This window comes from Chamaea fasciata, unplaced genomic scaffold (assembly GCF_029207755.1).
Source record: "Chamaea fasciata isolate MVZ Bird 193981 ecotype frontalis unplaced genomic scaffold, bChaFas1.0.hap1 SCAF_6, whole genome shotgun sequence".
Classification (NCBI taxonomy): domain Eukaryota; kingdom Metazoa; phylum Chordata; class Aves; order Passeriformes; family Sylviidae; genus Chamaea; species Chamaea fasciata.
Window position 1 is genome coordinate 48,538,529 of NW_027094091.1, and position 17,053 is coordinate 48,555,581.

Sequence of the window (17,053 nt, forward strand, 5' to 3'; positions counted from 1 at the left end):
TGGGAACAGAGCGTGAAGTATAGTGGGTGTTTGTCGCTAGACGGACACGAAAGAACCACACTCACGCAGTCAGGTTGTAAGAGCAAAAAGAGAGACGGTTTATTTCTCCCTTGGGTTTCTATAGACCCTGGACATTGACCAGAGATTGGAGGATGAGGTTGACACCTCTTTGACCCCACTGGTCAAACTAGAAGCCCATTCATTGTCCTTCTTCCAGAAAGGAATGCGAAAACAACTACTTTATGTTACAATGCCTGAGAAACTCCAGTACAAAAATGTGAACATCAGAAGGCTGAAAAAGATCAGGGTGACAGGTGTTACACCTGGACAGTAGCTAAGGCTGTGAATGAAGGGACTAACCTAGCAAGGGGCACACAGGAATGCTACAGTGTGATTTGAAATCCATCCTTTCTCAGGCGCTGGTGCTTCTGTCCTTTTGCAGATGAAATTGCTTAATTTTTATAAACAAAATCCACAACCCTGCTTTATGAGGAAACCACGGTACTTTGGGATGTCCATGACGTTTGTTACGGTTTTATATGCCTCCGTAATTTTACGGAAAAAAAGATGTGGAAGTCTGAGGCCATAAAAAAGCCTCAGGACTCGAGGGAGCCTATACTGAGAGAACCCACAACGGTCTTGTCACAGCTCTTTCTCATCCCTTTCCACCTCCCTGCCGTTTTCTAGAGCTCCGAGTGCGTTTGCTGCATTTGAGAGATTCGTAACCGTACTAGAGCTCCTCTCATCACTGCACCGCCGCGCCTCATGGAGGAGAAACGAAAACCAACCCGCCCCTCCGCCGACGTGCTCGGGCGGGGCTGTGCGCGGGCAGCCGGCGCCGCTGCAGCCGGGCCGGGAGCGCGGCCGGTGCCGCTGCCGTTCCGCGGCCGCGCTCAGCGCCGCCCCGGGCCGCGCGCAGGCGCGCTGCATCGCCCTCAGCGCCGCCGGCGTCCTCCCCTTCCCTCCCTTCCTTCCTTGGAAGCGCCGCCCCAGCTGGCTGGTCCGGGCGGCCGTCGCCATGGGCGCCTCTGCGCCGCTGCTGTCGGTGCTGCTGTTGCCGCTGGCGGTGGCCGCGGGCGGCCCGGAGGTGCTCAGCCTGCGGGGGAGCTGGCGGCTCCGCAGCGGGAACGGCTCCGTGTCGCTCCGAGCGGAGGTGCCGGGCTGCGTTCACACCGCGCTGCTCTGCCGGGGCCTCGTCCAGGTACGGTACTCAGAGCCGGGCCCTGGAGCAGCCCTTCCCGCCGTGGGCAGAACGCAGCCCCGAAAACACAGCTCCGTCCCGGCAGCTGCCCGGCCTCTGCAGGCTTGGTTGGCATCGCCGGGGCAGCAGCCGGGCTTCGACTGGTGGCTGCAGTGTCCTCAGTCCTGCATAAGGCCGAGAATACAAATGGAAGCTTTGCAGTATGTTAGATTGTGGTTTTGACACGCAGCCAAGTTGCTGACACCATGTACCTGCAATACTCTCACAGCATGTAAGTCGTGCTTACCTACAGTGGTACCTCAAAAGAATGAAAAGTTAAACCCACCCTCCTAAAGTTTGACTTATTGATGCAATAAGTTTAAGGATTTCAGGCCATTAAAAAGCCCTTATAAAACTTGCGGGAAATATCAGAACAGTGGAGTTCATACACACCCTTTCTGCCTAAGGAAGGTAGTCTGAAACAGGAGAAGTTAAATTTAAAAGACTAACTCCTGTCTTAACACTTTGAAGAAGCTTTTCTGCTTCTGTTTACGCTTGTCTGTATTAAATTTTTATATTTATAGAAACACAGCAACCACTTTCTTGGACAAATTTTCAAAACTGCGGTTGCAGATGGGTAGCACAGTATTCTGATGTTAGCGTAAAGGTGCCTGTGACTCAGACCTGACAAGAAACATGGCACTAACTGGATCATTGTTGAAATAAGATGCCTGTTTAAAAGGAAACGAGGAAAATGAAACGTGTACCCGGAACAAGGAAGGAAAACACAGTGAAGTTGACAAGGTCATCTATAAAGGTGATAAATACAGTTCTGTGCTGGATAACGTAAAGTACTGTCGTATGCTGTCAGTATATGGTATTATCCCTCCTTTATTGTGGGCCTAATGGTGCAGTTCTCGTGCATCATTTATTTAAAAAACACATTCTGGATGTATGCATTTTGTATTTTCTATTTCTTGGGTTTTATCCTTCAGCTTATTGTACTCTGATTAAAGAGGTAAAAGGAGAAGGTGGGCAGGATAATTTTAGCAGGATAATTTTAGCATTTTCTGTTTTGGCACAGGTTGGGAATCCCAGCACTAATAATAGATTTCAAAGAGTGTCACTGCCAGATACAAAACATCAATATTGGGAAAAGAAATATGCGATAAAGGGATAGGCAGAGCTATGATGATCTGTTGTTTTAACATCTGTCTGCTGAGTAATGTGACGTCTTGGACATTGAGAATTAAGGTTTCAGAAGGGCTTTTCTATAGTTTTCAAATGTGCTAGGAGCAGGGAGACTTTATGTGGAGGAGCAGTAAAGGGAACTGTGCTGGTTTCTCTGATGCAAAAGTGCACAAAGTAAACTGAACGTCTGGGATGTTTGGTTGTGCTGGGAGGTGTTGCTGCAAGAAGTGAGTAATCATCCAAGAGAAACTGTGACCAATGCACTGACTCAGGCACGCAAGACAGTGATGTAATGAAAGACTCATATTTAACTACTCACACTAAGTCCACTTACGAAGTGAGAAGATGTAATTGCTAATTTAAATGCATTGCTGCAAACTGACTTTTAATTAAGCAGTATATTTGGAAATGAGGATCATGAACTCTCATGTGCCTGGGCAGAATCCCAAGCCTGCACAGAGGCATGAGAGCTTAGTCAGCCAGCTGGGCAGCAGTGGGTGTTTGGCTAATTAAATCGATGATGGTTGGTTGTGGTCACTTAGAACATGTTTACGTGAATACAAGTAAGATCTTGCTCCAAACACATGCTGGTGCAGCTGAGTATGAACCTGCTGTGGACTGGAAGCTGTTGCCAAGCTGGTGGTGTTGCTGTTGAAGTGCTGAGTTAACCGCAGTGGTTCACTAGTGTGGTTGCTTGACTTCTGGACTGGACCCAGCTGATGTCTGGCTTGTTCCAAGCTCAGAATGAGATAACCTGTTTTTATGTGCAGGTGTGCACAGGTAACTCAAGGCCAGCTTGAGCACATTCTTACTCAGTTTAGCAAAGCTCAGTTTGCAGAAAGAAGCATTCACACAAATTTGCACCAGGATAACGAAATTGTTTCAAAATCACATTTTTGTTTAAAACATTGAATGCAGACCATATCAAAACAGGGGAGCAAGCTTAGCAGATTTGAAATCTATTGCAGATGGTGTTAAATGTACTGAATTCGTGTCAACATAGTTGTTACATTCTGCAAAGCAGCGTGCCTGGGTTGTTTGGAGGGAGTCAGTGGCATCATTCGTTACTGCAGTGTGAGGCTTCCTGTTCCAGGGGGGGGGCTCAGCTGGTTCTCCTGAGGTTTCTCCGCTGCAGTGAATGCGGCCAAAGGTTTTCAAGTACAGCTGCCTAAAATCATGTTCCTATATTCCTATTTATACAAAACCATGCACACTGCCCTAATTGTAGAGATAGAGAGCACTGGTTGCTCCATTTTTTCAGAGTTCATTATCTCTGGAAATCAGCCCTTTTTGGTTTTGTGTCAAGTATAGAAGTAGGAGATCTATTACAGACGCCTAAATATGAGTTTTGGTCTTAAGTATTTTTTTCATTTGCTCCTTTTGCTCTTTGCAATGGAATATGGGATCTTTATTCATCTTACAGAAGATGTCAGTAGATCAGTAACCCAGCTTGTAATCAAAAGCATAGATTGATCTGAAAAGCTGTACCAGGAAATAGGAGAACAAAGCTAGTGGGAGCAAAATCATTATGGATAGCCAGACCCTCTATGTTCAGCGACCTGGTGAAATCTACATGCTGGTTTTCTGTGTAATTTGCAAGTGGCAAACATCACTGCATCCTTTGCTTTTGTATCCGTGAGATTTTCAATGAGTTGGCACCCAAAGCAGAAATTTAAAGCAAAATTTGGAAGAGCCTACTCCAGCAATGTAGCTTAGTGGGAATCTAACAACAAGGGGAAGGAAAGCAGCAGGGGTAAGCTGATGAATATTAAGCCTTCAGAATGTGGTTTAGATTGCAAGACTAGGCTGCAAGCAATTTATTTATCATCGTGTGGTTCATTTCAAATTTAGGTCGACACACAAAGTGTTTTTGCACTGGGATGCTCTAGCTGATTGCGTGTCTGTAGCTTTACTTTAATCTGCTGTGCAGGCCGTACAGTTGAATTGAAAAACATCTCTCTGACACTGAGGGTTCATTACTCATCTCTCTGGATCCTCTTAGCATTTGTTCTGGAGATATCTTTACTCTGGCTCATAAAATATACATTGGAGGAACATGTCTTTCTGAATGCACCAAATGCACATGTCTCTAAAAATGCTCTTGGGGGTGACACTTGACTTTCCTACCAAAGTATTATTTTCTTTCATGTTCAATCAACATAGTTCAAATGCTGGATTAACTATGATAAAAGCTCTAGGGCCAGGAGATTGCATCCGAGTATGTGTTTGGCTTGATTGTTTTAATAACATTTCATTAAGACACTGTAGCTCTTACTACTGTTTACATGTAAAACTCAAAAAAAAATACAACAACAAACCACTAGAGAAATGCACATAGAAAAGGGTAGTAGTCACTTGCAGAAAGTTAGAGCAAAGCTTCATTTTTAATGCAGGCATTTTGCAAACTTGCAGTGAATCTGTTGCCAACCCTACAGCTCTGGAAAAAGATTTGCCAAAACCGTTTTGTCTGAAGGTTTTGCTTTTGACCACTGCCAGTGTAGTATTTTCTTTCAGGCACTGTTCTGGTAAGCCGTATGTACCCACAGGTAACTTGCTTTTTAAGTCTGTTTGATGGAAATAGGCATCCTTTACCACAAAACATCCAGGTTCCGCATGATGCCATTTCTTGCTGGCAGGTGAGTCCTGTAAATTTTCAGTTCTGAGGAATATGGCTGTTGTAGCTGGATTTTCTCATATGCCAGCCATTTGCGTTTATACATAAGGCTGTTTTGTCTTATTGTCACTTCGAATTGTATAGAGTATTATGAGAAGTCTGCAAGTGTGATGCTGATATAGGGGGTGGGTAACTCTGCATTTTCTGGCCTGTTAGACAAGGGCATGCACTTGACAGAGAAGCTAACAGTGCTCTTGGATATCAAGATTTATTAAAAGAGAGAGAAGTTTATGAACCCCAACTGATAGTTCTACATTTCTGGAAAGTACTGTGGTTTTCTGTAGCTTGTTCTGCATTTGTATAAAATATGCTGTTGTTTATTTTCTGACACTTCATCGTAACTTAAATTTTTTGGGAAAGGCCAGGTAACCATTCCATTTGGTATCCTATGGTTCTGTTCAGCTTAGATGGCATTCATTGTTGGAATGGTTGATCATTGTATTGTTTTCCACTGAAATACAGGTGCTCTGCTGAACTGTGAGAACATACATGCAAACATTCAAAAGTCTTAGTAAAACTTAGCATAAATATTAAAGGTCACTAAAGTTTTTCTTTCAAAAGCTTGTAATGTAAAAAAAGATAAGGTTTATAGTGGTCTGTTAAATACCTCCGAGTATTCAAGTATTATTAAGCAGTGGGTATTAGCATGTTAACTCTTTAGTCATATTTGGCCTAGTGTTCTGCTGTGACAGAACATTGAACAATCTTGAGCATTGACAGTGACATTCAGTTTACTGCTTTCTGAGAGCAGCTCCTGAAATTTAGTTACTTTAGGAGCAACTTCCAAAACTCACATTCCAAGAGTATGATCCATTCATCATTACTGTTAGTTCAGCCTGACTTCAAGCTGTGAAAATTATATAAATGTCCTGACTGCTATTGCTTGTGATGTCAAGGAACACATGCATATGGATAAGCATATATTAACTGTTTAGCTTTCAGTCTGAAGTTGTCCAGAGCAGAATCATTAAACTGTAAATCGTGGAACATCACTTGGAAATTTTGTTTTGGTAATCTGTTACACCATCAGAATTTTCTTATGGTGTACATGATAAAATATCATCAGAGTTAATTTATGAGAGAAGAGCATGCAAGGTGACTTTAAATTAGACCATAACAAAAGCAGAGTAAGGCAAAAGAATCTGTTTTTTGTTCTCTTTATTAAATTTCGTTTTATTACATGCAAATCTTCCACCTGGGTACAGCTGACTCTTTCTGGTATCATTCAGGTGTTTGTGCCATGCCCCTCAGAACTCCTGGAGAGTGGGGGGCCAGGAGGTGTCCCTTCACTGGGCCAGGGTGTGCCTGACATCACTCACTCGCTGTCTCACTTGGGCTTGGAGCCTCGCTTCTCATGTGTTCATTTCTCATCCATTTCCAGCTTAACAGGAGAAGCTCTTAGCTTATATCACCGTACCTTTTCAATATCTCCTTAAAATCATTGCAAGGAGAAGCTTCCATCTGGGCACTGGCAGTTTCTTCACTGTAGTGCTGCCAGTGCTTTTGAAGTCCTGCTGAAGTCCTGTTAGCCGACCTGGAAATTGCTTCCTTTTTTATAATCTGTAGCAGGGCTTTTAACCTCCTCTTAGGAGGTGATTTGCTGCTTGCTTACAGCGTTGAGATTGGGAGCAGGGAACAAACAGGCTTGAATGCCTCAGACTTTTTCCCACAAATTGCAGGGAGCAGGAAAATGCAGGGCTGTTATGTTTGGTGGGATCTAAAAATAGCTATAGTTGAACCCATCCCTCTATGAATTGCTTCCAGGAACACACTGAGCTGTTGAAGTGTATTTAATAGATGTACGGCCTAGTTCCTGTCTTTCAATTTCTCCCTGTGCCTTTAAGTGTTTTAAATTTGTCCTTTTTTTTTGCATGCACTTTTCTGAACTAAGCCTTTCATTTTGATGTGAAATGATTTAACGTGGGATGAAATTCTGTTTCAGAGAAATCCAAACAATTTGACTTACATGGCTACATCTTCCAGCACTCAGAACAGTTGTATTTGATAATGAAAAAGTCAATAACCTCACAAGTGTATTGGCAAAGTAATTCTGGTTTCTTAGAGGTCTTCATTGTGATTATGCATTTGTCCTGAACCTTGAGAATTGTCTTAAAAGCATTGCTTGAACGTTGCCAGGACTGATTTTACAACAGTCACCATTTGTCGTGGTTAAAATGGTTGACCAGTGATTAACATTTAACAGCTTTTCTGTGTGATGCGTGAGCTGTCTTACTGGTTAGGTAGCAATGATATCAGCAAACTGTTAAGCTTTACATGAAGGTACATGGAACTGTGAGCTTTCCATCTGATACTGTGGATGCCTGTGAGTCAGAAGGGCTAATTTGTACCTTCGATGGCACCTATTTTAGCAGTCAGTGCATTTCTTGGAAGGCTTTAGACTAGTAAAGAAGAAAGCTCCTTCGGGAGAAAGGATCTTCAGTACGTTCTGATATTTAAACATGCCACTCTGTAAGCTCCTGTAAGAGCCCGTTTGGCAATGATTTCTGCCTCTGATAAAATATTCCTGCATTTCTGCTGCTAGTCAACCAGTTTTGTGTTTTCCAGAAGTCAGGACTTTGCTCATTAACATCTCGCTATCTGTGTTTTGTGGGAGAAACAGTGCAGGTTTCTTTTGTGCATCTTTGCCGAGGCACTGATGCTGATTGTTTGACCATTAAGCAAATGGCTTTACAGTCTGCTGTTGATACTGCATTTGCAACTTCCCTCTCGCGTGCCTTTTGTTAAATATTTCACACATACAAGTGGCAAAGATTGAAATTTAACATGCACATTTTTCAAAGCATAATGTGAAATAAAATAGTGTGTAATGTTAAATACGAATATGTATGTATATATAAATATATACAAGATGATATATAATGTTAAAGCAAGATCGTTGTTAAAAATGTGCTTTTTAAGTTGCATATTGTGAGGTTTCATGGTCTCTGACTTTCGATGCTTGCCTCTCATTATCTCAGTACAATGATCTCAGTGGAGTTTCTTTCATGAGCCTAAATTTTGCATATTAATATACATTTCTTGGCCTTAACTTCCGCATCTTAATAAAAGTCTGAGATATGTTCCCCAAAAGTAATGGAACGAATGTCTTAAAATTCACTAATAGTCCTGTATGCTCACGATTACTTAACTTGTAGGGAATACTCTGTATTATTGTTACAGAGATCACAGTTTTACTCAGGTGACTCTTCCCTTGTAGTGAGAAATTTGAGTGATAGAGCGTGGCGTGTGGAGGCAGGGTGACAGCTTTCCCTCTGTATGAGCCCAAGGAGTGGTGTTTGTATTGCTGTAGGACTCCAGAAGGGTCTGTGCTGCTGAGGAGGGTCACTTAGATGTTATGATTTTGTTCTGCTATGTAAATAGGTTTATGTGTTTATTACAGAGCCTGACCCTGTTAGTTGTAAAACAAAAATGAGCTATAAGACAATTTTTTTCAGAAACTTTCAAATCCCAAATGTTGTTACTGTGCATACTGACTCCTGAAATGGGGAGGAAAATTAAGTTCCAGCAAGTAGGGGGAAAAAAAAAAAAAAAGCTGGGCAGATTTTCTTCAGTGTGACTTAGGATATTCAGGCGGGTGGTTAAGTGTGTTGGTACTGCTAGAACAGTGCTGTGAAAGCAAACCCTAACGCACCTCCCCTCTCTCTGAGCTGGGGTCGAGTCATGCAGGCCAGAAGAAACTGGCCTTTTGTTTTGGGGCAGCAGCTCAGCCTGCAGGGGCTGGACCCGGGTACCTGAACTCTGACAGGGGGTGGGACACTGATCCCCTCTGCTGCCTTTGTGTGAGGTGCGAGGCCATGGGGTGTCAGGTCCTTTAAACTGGGTGAGGGACACGGTGACCTGCTGTAAGGTAATAAATACAGCATGAATCCAGAAAGGCCGAGGACCTAGCTTGGACCAACTGTGCCTTCTATTCTTCCTAGGTAGTGCGATTAAAGGGGAAGGGCACATCTGGGGTAAATGCAATGCTATTCTCAAACGTAGTCATTTAGTTTTTTACCAAAACCGTGTTGCTTCTCCTTCATCTCTTTCTCCATCCCTCCACATACAATTTCATTTATCCTCACCGCAGCAAGTCTAGCTGACAAGGAAAAACTGGATTATTTGCAATAATTTTAAACATGAGATTTGTTCACTGCTGTCCTTAGAGGCCTAAAATTCTGTCTTTGCCTCTTAAAATTGTAATAGTTTGTGTTTTTCCATAATTATGAGGGTGATCATGTTTCTGTTCCTGTCATTAAGTCACAAGCTCTCTGGATTTATTGGTTAATTTCCAGACCAGTAATTTCTTCTGTAAAAACAAATCCTGCTACTTCTAGTTTGAGTGATTATAGCAGACAGGGTTTTGACCTATATAAATTAAAGTCAAATATTACTAAAACTTTATTTTCACGTAAAATTTCAAGGGTGAAAAGGAATATCAGGGCTAACTAACTAAGGTGGATTTTGCATTTGCAGACTGAAATAAGAAGAGTCCGTCTAATGGGTATTGTGGTGCTTTTTATGTAGTAACACTATTACTAAATAAATCTTGTAATTTTCTTTTTGTTGGTCTGTTACTAGGATCCATACTATAGATTTAATGATGTGATGTACAGGTGGATCTCACTAGATAACTGGACTTACAGTAGGACGTTCAAAACTCCTTTTGATGTCAGGTACGCAGTAAAGATATGCCTAAATTAGTTCTGTGCCATCTTTTATGCAGAATTGCAAGTTAATCCATCATCTCAAAATCTGCTTAATACTTTTGTATCTGATAAAACAAATGATGCAATCATGTGCAGCTGCAAAGCTGTTGCTGCAGAACACTTCAATTGTTGCTTTTTTCTTTTTTTCTTTAATAGATTGTTAAAAATTACTTATGAATTGTCAGCTGAGAAAAGATAATACTTAGGCTAATTGAAAGCTATCTCATCTAATATCTGGTGGGTATATGAACCTGCTGTGTTCTTGAACATGCTCACTTGAGCTACTTCAGCTGTCATCTTAATTTGACTATTTAAAAGTACAGTATAGCTACACGGAGTCAAATGTTCTTGCAGGTAGCTGAGGCAGCTGCTGGTATAACAGTAATACACATTTTTACATTGTCTGTCTCCTGTGTGTTTTTAACTCTAGGTATTCTGACAGTTTTTCACACGTATGTTTTCTTCTGTAGAAAGTGGCAGAAAGTGAATTTGGTTTTCGAGGGAGTAGATACAGTAGCACAGATCCTGCTCAACAATGTCACTCTCGGAAGAACAGACAACATGTTCAACAGATATGTAAGTAATGTGTTTATTTCTGAAGGTGCTCCTGTGTTTACTTCAAAGCCCTTTTGTTCTGAGCACTTCCAGTGCAATCAAGTACCCATAAAAGCAGGCACTTGGATGCAGAAAGTGTTAACCTGAGGAGTGCGTGTATAATCAGGTAAATATTAGAAAGGGAAGTGTACTTACATTTTCACTAGCGACAGGGTCGTATCTAGAGAATGTGCCTTGTCCTAAAAGAGAGAACCAATGCAAGAGGATCAGTTCAGCTAATAATATGCCTTGCTTCTTGGGATCTGTCCCAGCTCCAAGAAAACATAAGCTTAAATCTATTTTATTAGCTGTAAATCTGCTTAATTGGTATTAGAATGGTTTACATGTCAATACTGCAATGAAAATGCACGTGTTGTAAAGCCTGTGTAAGTGTTTTCATGCTTTTGGTTTTCAAAGAGGTTTATTTTTAATATGGTACTTTTGATAATACTTTCTTGTGTTTTTGAGCTTCGCTTATGTCAGCATGAGAGTATTCATTACAGAATGATCTTGAGGAAGGCAAAAACATTCAAGCTAATTTTATAGCTTTCAAATACAAAATTACTCTGGTATTAACATAAGGATCAACCCTTGCTTTTATCTTAAAAGAATAAAAAAATCTGAAGAGTTAAAGGAAGAATGATAGTGGAATAACTAAATTACAAATGGAATGTGGTGTCTCCATATCTCAGGATCTACCACTCCAGCAGGTTTTATTGCAGAGGCACTGGACTGAGACATGGGACATTCTGCCACCTGGGTCTGTATGACCTAGGACAAACTACTTTGTTTCTCTTTGACTTAGTTTTACCATCAGTGAAATCAAAAATTTCTTGGAGCTTTTATGTTTTTGTAATTATTTACTGGTCGGAGAGTAAAGGTTTGTCAGTAGCAGGCTCTGTAAAGTTGGGAAGTGGTATTATTTTGTCAGTATTTCTGCAAGTTCATTTTGTATCAGATTGTAACAATTCATGAAATGGCCTTCACTGGAAAACCAGAGTGTACTGCATTAAATTGAGTCTGAGGTTACTTTGACCCAGGCTTGAGGCTTGTTCACCTGTTCCACATGGCAACAGCATCTGCAGGAAGGACTTTCTGAAGGCTCTGCAATAGAGAATGCTATTTGCTTTCTAATTTCTTGCTGTATGCTACAGAAGTAAGTGATTCTAGCTGGGCTGCTCCCAAATGAGAAAAAATTGCCAAGACTTGGCTTTTCACAAATGTGCACTTTGAGGAATAAATGGGTATTAGCCATTGGAGCCATATTGTCTTGATAGCATAGGGTAATTCTGAAATGGAACATTTCTCCTTTTCTTCAGCCACATTGAAGGGGATTTTGTGACCTGGTAAGGAAGTCCCCCAATGCTTCATTTGGAGCGGGCATAGAATGTGTGCCTGTACATTTGGGGGATGAGAGTGCAGCTCATTTCATTTTGGGGAATGAACTACAGCTTTGCAGCATTCATGGACCAGGCAGCTCAGTGCCTTGTGGAAGCACTCCTGTATGGAGCAGCTTTCTGAGTTGCAATAAGGTGTCTTCTCAAAGATGCACATGAGTTCTGGATGAGGAAGGAGGATAAAGATTCTCTTGCTGTCCTTGTCCTTCAAGCACTTATGTGTGCAAGCAGTGTGCTGCAGCCTGCAATGAGAGCTTGGTGTGAGGAAAGTGGTTTTCCCAGGAACATGTCCTTCTATCTAAAACATTCCTGTGTATTTTCTTTTTTTCAATTTACAAAGCAGCTTTTCTTTTCCTTCAAAACCAGAACACACTGAGACTGTATTTCAAAAGCTTTTGAATAATATATGTATGGTATTAAAATCCCCATGTAATAGTGATTATAAATCTCATATATAAATGTCAGCACTGTAATGATTTTGTTCTGTGTTTTGTCCTAGAGCTTTGATATTACCAGCGTGATCCAGGAGGTCAATTTTGTTGAAGTCCGTTTCTTGTCAGCCATTTCATACGCAGCAGAGCAGAGCAGATGTCACAAAGCTCACAGCATCCCCCCGGCGTGCCCTCCACCTGTGCAGAAAGGAGAGTGCCATGTTAATTTCATCAGAAAGGTAGGGGCAGAATTGTCTGTCTCTGGCTTCAGGATGGGAAAGGGGAATGCACCACAAGCTGTCCTTGCAGTTGTATTCTGACACCTGCAATGTTGTTTTAAAAGTAGGGCATATTTTTCATTGCAGCTTCCTTCTCCCATCCCCCCATGAAACCTGTAGTCTTGTATGTTGACAATACAAGAGGCATGAGAAGGCCAGGCTTCATATCTAAATGATAAGAATGTTTAAAAGGCTGTTTTCATCAGAGTCAACAAAGAGACTTGCTACTAAGAGGGCAGGATAGCATTGGGAAATGTGTAATCATTACGTTTTGATTCACTGGGTGGGTTTAGCAATGTATGCTGACAATAGAGTTCACTGTTGCAAATATCAAGTATGTATTGCCAAGGCTGTAAAAATCTAATCCAAGCAGTGAGTGTTTGCTATTGCTCATGTGCTGTGCTATTTATACTGGGCAGCTCTGGCCTGTCCCAAGAAGTGTTATCTAACAGGGGACCTGTTCTCATTAGGGTTGTGAAGTGTGACTCACATGTACATATTCAGTGAAAACAACAGTGTAATATAAATGAATGAAACTCAGAAACTTTGGTTTAAGATATGGCTTCTTTGTTGTTAAAACTTAACTCGGGGCAAACTGTCATTTGAGTAACATCTCATATATTTCTGATAGCTTTGCAGCAGATAGAGGCAATGTCTAGATGATCTTACTTTCTAATTTCTCTTTTTGGGTGTGTTTGCACATTTTTCTCCACTTATATGCCTTTATTGTTAATTATTTTCAAACTTTCTAATAAAGTCCTTCTAGAGTCTCCTCAAAAAATAACTAGGATCCTGTAAATTTAAACCTGGATAGAATTTCCTTTAAAATTTATTAATGGAAACAGGGACTCCATGTTGTCCTGGAGAGATCCTTTAGGATTTAGATGCTGTCTTTATTTCTGCTTGCTGCTACTTTTATTTTCTCTACATTTTAGAAAATTTATTAGTTCTTCTGAGCCCACTGTGTTTCTCAGAAATCAGTGCAAGGAGAGACTTGGAAGGAATAAGGCACTTACTCAGCTGTATTCTTACTTATAGAGCAAAAGAGACTGGGAATGATTTTATGCTTCAATGAACTATACCTTTTAATTTACAAGAAAATACCCTAGTGTTTTTTCTTCAAATGATTTTTTTGACTGTACTTGGAAGCTGCTCCAGAAATTTCCAGAAACATTTTGAGTTCTGAGTATATGGCAACAACAGCAGCTATGTCACATTTAAAAGTAAGCAAACATACTAGGACGTTGCTATAAGCTGGCTGCTTCCCATCTGAAAGTAATGGAGAGCTGTTTACACATTTCAGGTGCAGTATTAGGCGCAGTAAACTTACCTAAATCTGAGTAGGAATCTGTGGCAGAACTCCATCCTGTGGGTACTAATGTACTCCAGTGATACAGGCATATTGTTATTGTGCCTGTTTCTGATTGCAGTCTCTGCAGTATTTTTAGTGAAACCTGCCAATCTGTCAGTGATTCATTTGTTTATTTTTTATAAATGGAAAATGACTTTCAATTGGACATGTTTTCTAAGAATATGTTATCTCTGGTTTTCTGTTGGAGATAGGTGTAGTGTTTGTTTCCTGGAAGGCTCTTTTGCAATTTGATAGACAGGGAGGCTGACTGGCAACGCAAGGGATAGGCCAGGCTTGTGCAATGTGGTTTGCCCAAATTAGTATGCCTTGGCTGTAAGTTATTAGTCTCTAAATTTAGAACTGTGTGTCACTGTACAAGACTTTAGGAGATCCATTGTATTTGCTTTGGGGGCTGGGGCTGTGTGAAACTCGGAGGGCAGCTGAATAGATGTTGTCAAGGGATTTGTTAAGTAGGGGTCTGACCAGGTTTGAAAACAGCTAAATGGAAATTAGTGTACGTACTTCTCTGCCTGACCAGCATTTTATAATTCTGACAGTTACTCTGATGTTAGTACCAGAACTAAGCTACTTCTCAACTATGTTTTTGTTCCCTTTGTTTTTGTATAAGAGAACCATCAAAAGGGGAGAAACAGTGAACATGACTGAACTACACAAATACACATATCCATTTCTTTCCTTGTATTTCTCTGTGCTGTTAAAATTAAAAATAGGAAATAAACTGTTTCGTATATGATTTTTAATTTGATACTGTTCTTCTAGAATGCTGTAACATTCCTAACTGTCAGTTTTCTGCTTAGTTTGTCTTTTAGGTATACAATTAAATACTGATGTTACAAACTAAGATAATTCACGGCTGAATTGAGAGTAATCTCCTGGATTGTTTTTTTGATCTTTACTGTTTGGGGGGGTTTTGGCATTTTTTAAAGTGGCATGCTAAGTGTTGTTTTGCTCTTTAGGTAATACAAAATTTCTTTGTACATGCACGTTTACAAAATTTAATTTTATATAATACAGGTAGTAGCAGCAAAGTTCTGGTTGAGAAGTAAGAAAAACTATACTGTAGGCTCTTCTGGATTTATGGAAACTGGGAAAATTCTTTGAGTGCATGTCAGTATTTTATTCACAGATAGCAAATGTCTTTTATTTCTGGCACAGCATCAATGTCTGTGTGAAAACCAGGCAGTTGTAACATTCTGTTTTCCAGGCGCAGTGTTCATTTAGTTGGGATTGGGGCCCTTCTTTTCCCACTCAAGGAATCTGGAAAGATGTTAGGATTGAGGCCTATAACCATTATCACCTGATTTACTTTTCTATTACTCCTTTCTTTGGTAAGTCTCTTGTTTCTTCCTTTTATTGGTTTCACCTTTAGAATACAAACCATTTTATTGTTAAGCCAAATTAACTGTCAGTTTTGGAAATGTTCTGCGGGGTTTTTTATGACTTTGTGTGTAGTTCTTTCCACAGCACACCTTTATTAGGAATTGAAACAATACTTCAGTACAAACGATACCTGTTAAAAGTGTTAGAATTCAGAATCTTTTTTGTCCTTAAAGTCCCCGAATAACTGCAGAAATAAAGGTAGTATAATTGACATTAGCACCTGTTCTCTGTTTTTTTGAATTTTCCTTTCTTTTGGCATGTGTTTGCACCAGGACTCTCTGTAAATATGTCTCACTTCTGTCTCACTTTCATTTAAAACAAAGGCAAAGCTGCTATGAGAATTTGGTTTTGTGTTGGAAGGACAAATGCACAGTGAGCAGAGTTTGAAGAGTGCTGAGTTTTCAGGACACAACATGAAGTCTGAGTGAGAAAAGCAGTCGTGCTATGCAAGGATAATTGTTAAAGCTGCAGTTGGAGAGGATAACCTCCTGCATTCTTCCTACCTAACTTACCAAACCGGTTTCCTCTCTTGCAGTGGTCTCTGATTTTCCTCTACTTAACTGAAAACCATTGCAGCTGTGCAAAAGTAGTTAGTTTTCCCTTGAAACTTTCTGCAAATGGTCATATGCCTCGTTGTAGACCACCCACATACTTTTTTTCACTGCCTGTTGAGCACAGTCTTTAGTGGAGTAAAGGCTAGCACATGGGTCCTCTGCACTGGGGTGAATTTTGGCCCTTGGGAATAGATTTGTTGTGTATGAATGAAAAAGGAAGCCATCACTCCACGGCTGCTTTTAAAGTGTCCTGAAATAGCTGCAGGTGTTAGCTAGAATTAAGGTGACTTGAATTTCCATGGAAAGCCCCAGCATGGACTGTGTGCTTTCTAAACTTTAGTTACTGTAAAAATCTTTTCTGGTCCCTCCTACATTCCCATGACTCCACCTTCTAGAAGGTAAAGTCTTGCTCTCTGAATAAGTGGAGAGAGCAAACCTCTTTCATTCTGCAGAGAGTGGCTTGGAACCAGAGCAAGAGCTTATTAGTATTCAAACATAATAATGTTTGAAAGAGTAAATGAACAATCTGAATTTAAGCCGCATATGTAGTTCTATTGTCCATCAGATTTGGTGTCGTAGCCTTTTGACCACTGAGTCTGTAAAAGATTAATTTTCTTGGTTTCTCTGCCTAGATCCCACAGTTCATGCAGTTAAGAATGGGCTGGAATTTCTCTATGCTTTTGTAAGGGAGGGAAAATGCACTGTAATGTCTGACCCTTGTTGGGTGGGTACGTTTTAACCTTTTCCACATTTCAGAAAATTGGTCTTCACTGGGTAACACTGGGTGTAATATAAACTTGGGAACTCAATCATTGCTCTTCATTTTATGAAGGACAGTAAAAATCACACCAGGTCTGAATGCAATTATTAGTCTCTTGGACTGAGCTCTCTTTCTCTTGTGGAGGAAGGATAACTACACTGTATAAATGAAAAGAGCAAGTAAGTTATTAGTAGTTTGGGTACACAAAATGTGTCTTAGTTCTAGTTCTCCTTGTTTTCTGTTTTGTTTGCTTTTGCTTATATGTTAATCTGTAATATTTGAAGTATAGGATTAGCCAGGCTGTATTAGTAGCTAGGCAATTCAATTACTGAAGTTAGTGGGAAATTTACACATAGATCTTGAGTACCCTTGACCCTGGCTCTCCTTATTCAGTAAACTCTGTAAAAGAGAGCATGCTCTGTGATAACTTCAGAGAGATCTCAGGGAAGTCATTAACTTGTTTCTTTCATGACACATGGGTGGAAGAAGGGACATAAAGATATAGCCCATCAAGTCTAGACACAGTGGGCCCA

The 17,053-nt window shown here is 40.6% G+C and overlaps 1 protein-coding gene across 3 annotated transcripts in view; it reads left to right on the top strand.

Annotated features, from left to right (window-relative positions):
- The first annotated feature begins 1,018 nt into the window (after positions 1–1,018).
- Positions 1,019–17,053, top strand: part of MANBA (mannosidase beta) — a 51,756-nt gene continuing 35,721 nt past the window's right edge. For 2 of the 3 annotated variants that reach the window (XM_066186304.1, XM_066186303.1), the window contains exons 1-5: positions 1,019–1,201; positions 9,627–9,721; positions 10,225–10,330; positions 12,245–12,415; positions 15,031–15,154. In XM_066186304.1, coding sequence (XP_066042401.1) covers positions 1,019–1,201; positions 9,627–9,721; positions 10,225–10,330; positions 12,245–12,415; positions 15,031–15,154 — 679 coding nt within the window. Of the gene's footprint in view, positions 1,202–9,626; positions 9,722–10,184; positions 10,331–12,244; positions 12,416–15,030; positions 15,155–17,053 lie in introns of those variants that run through there. The other variant, XM_066186305.1, reaches the window with a different exon arrangement.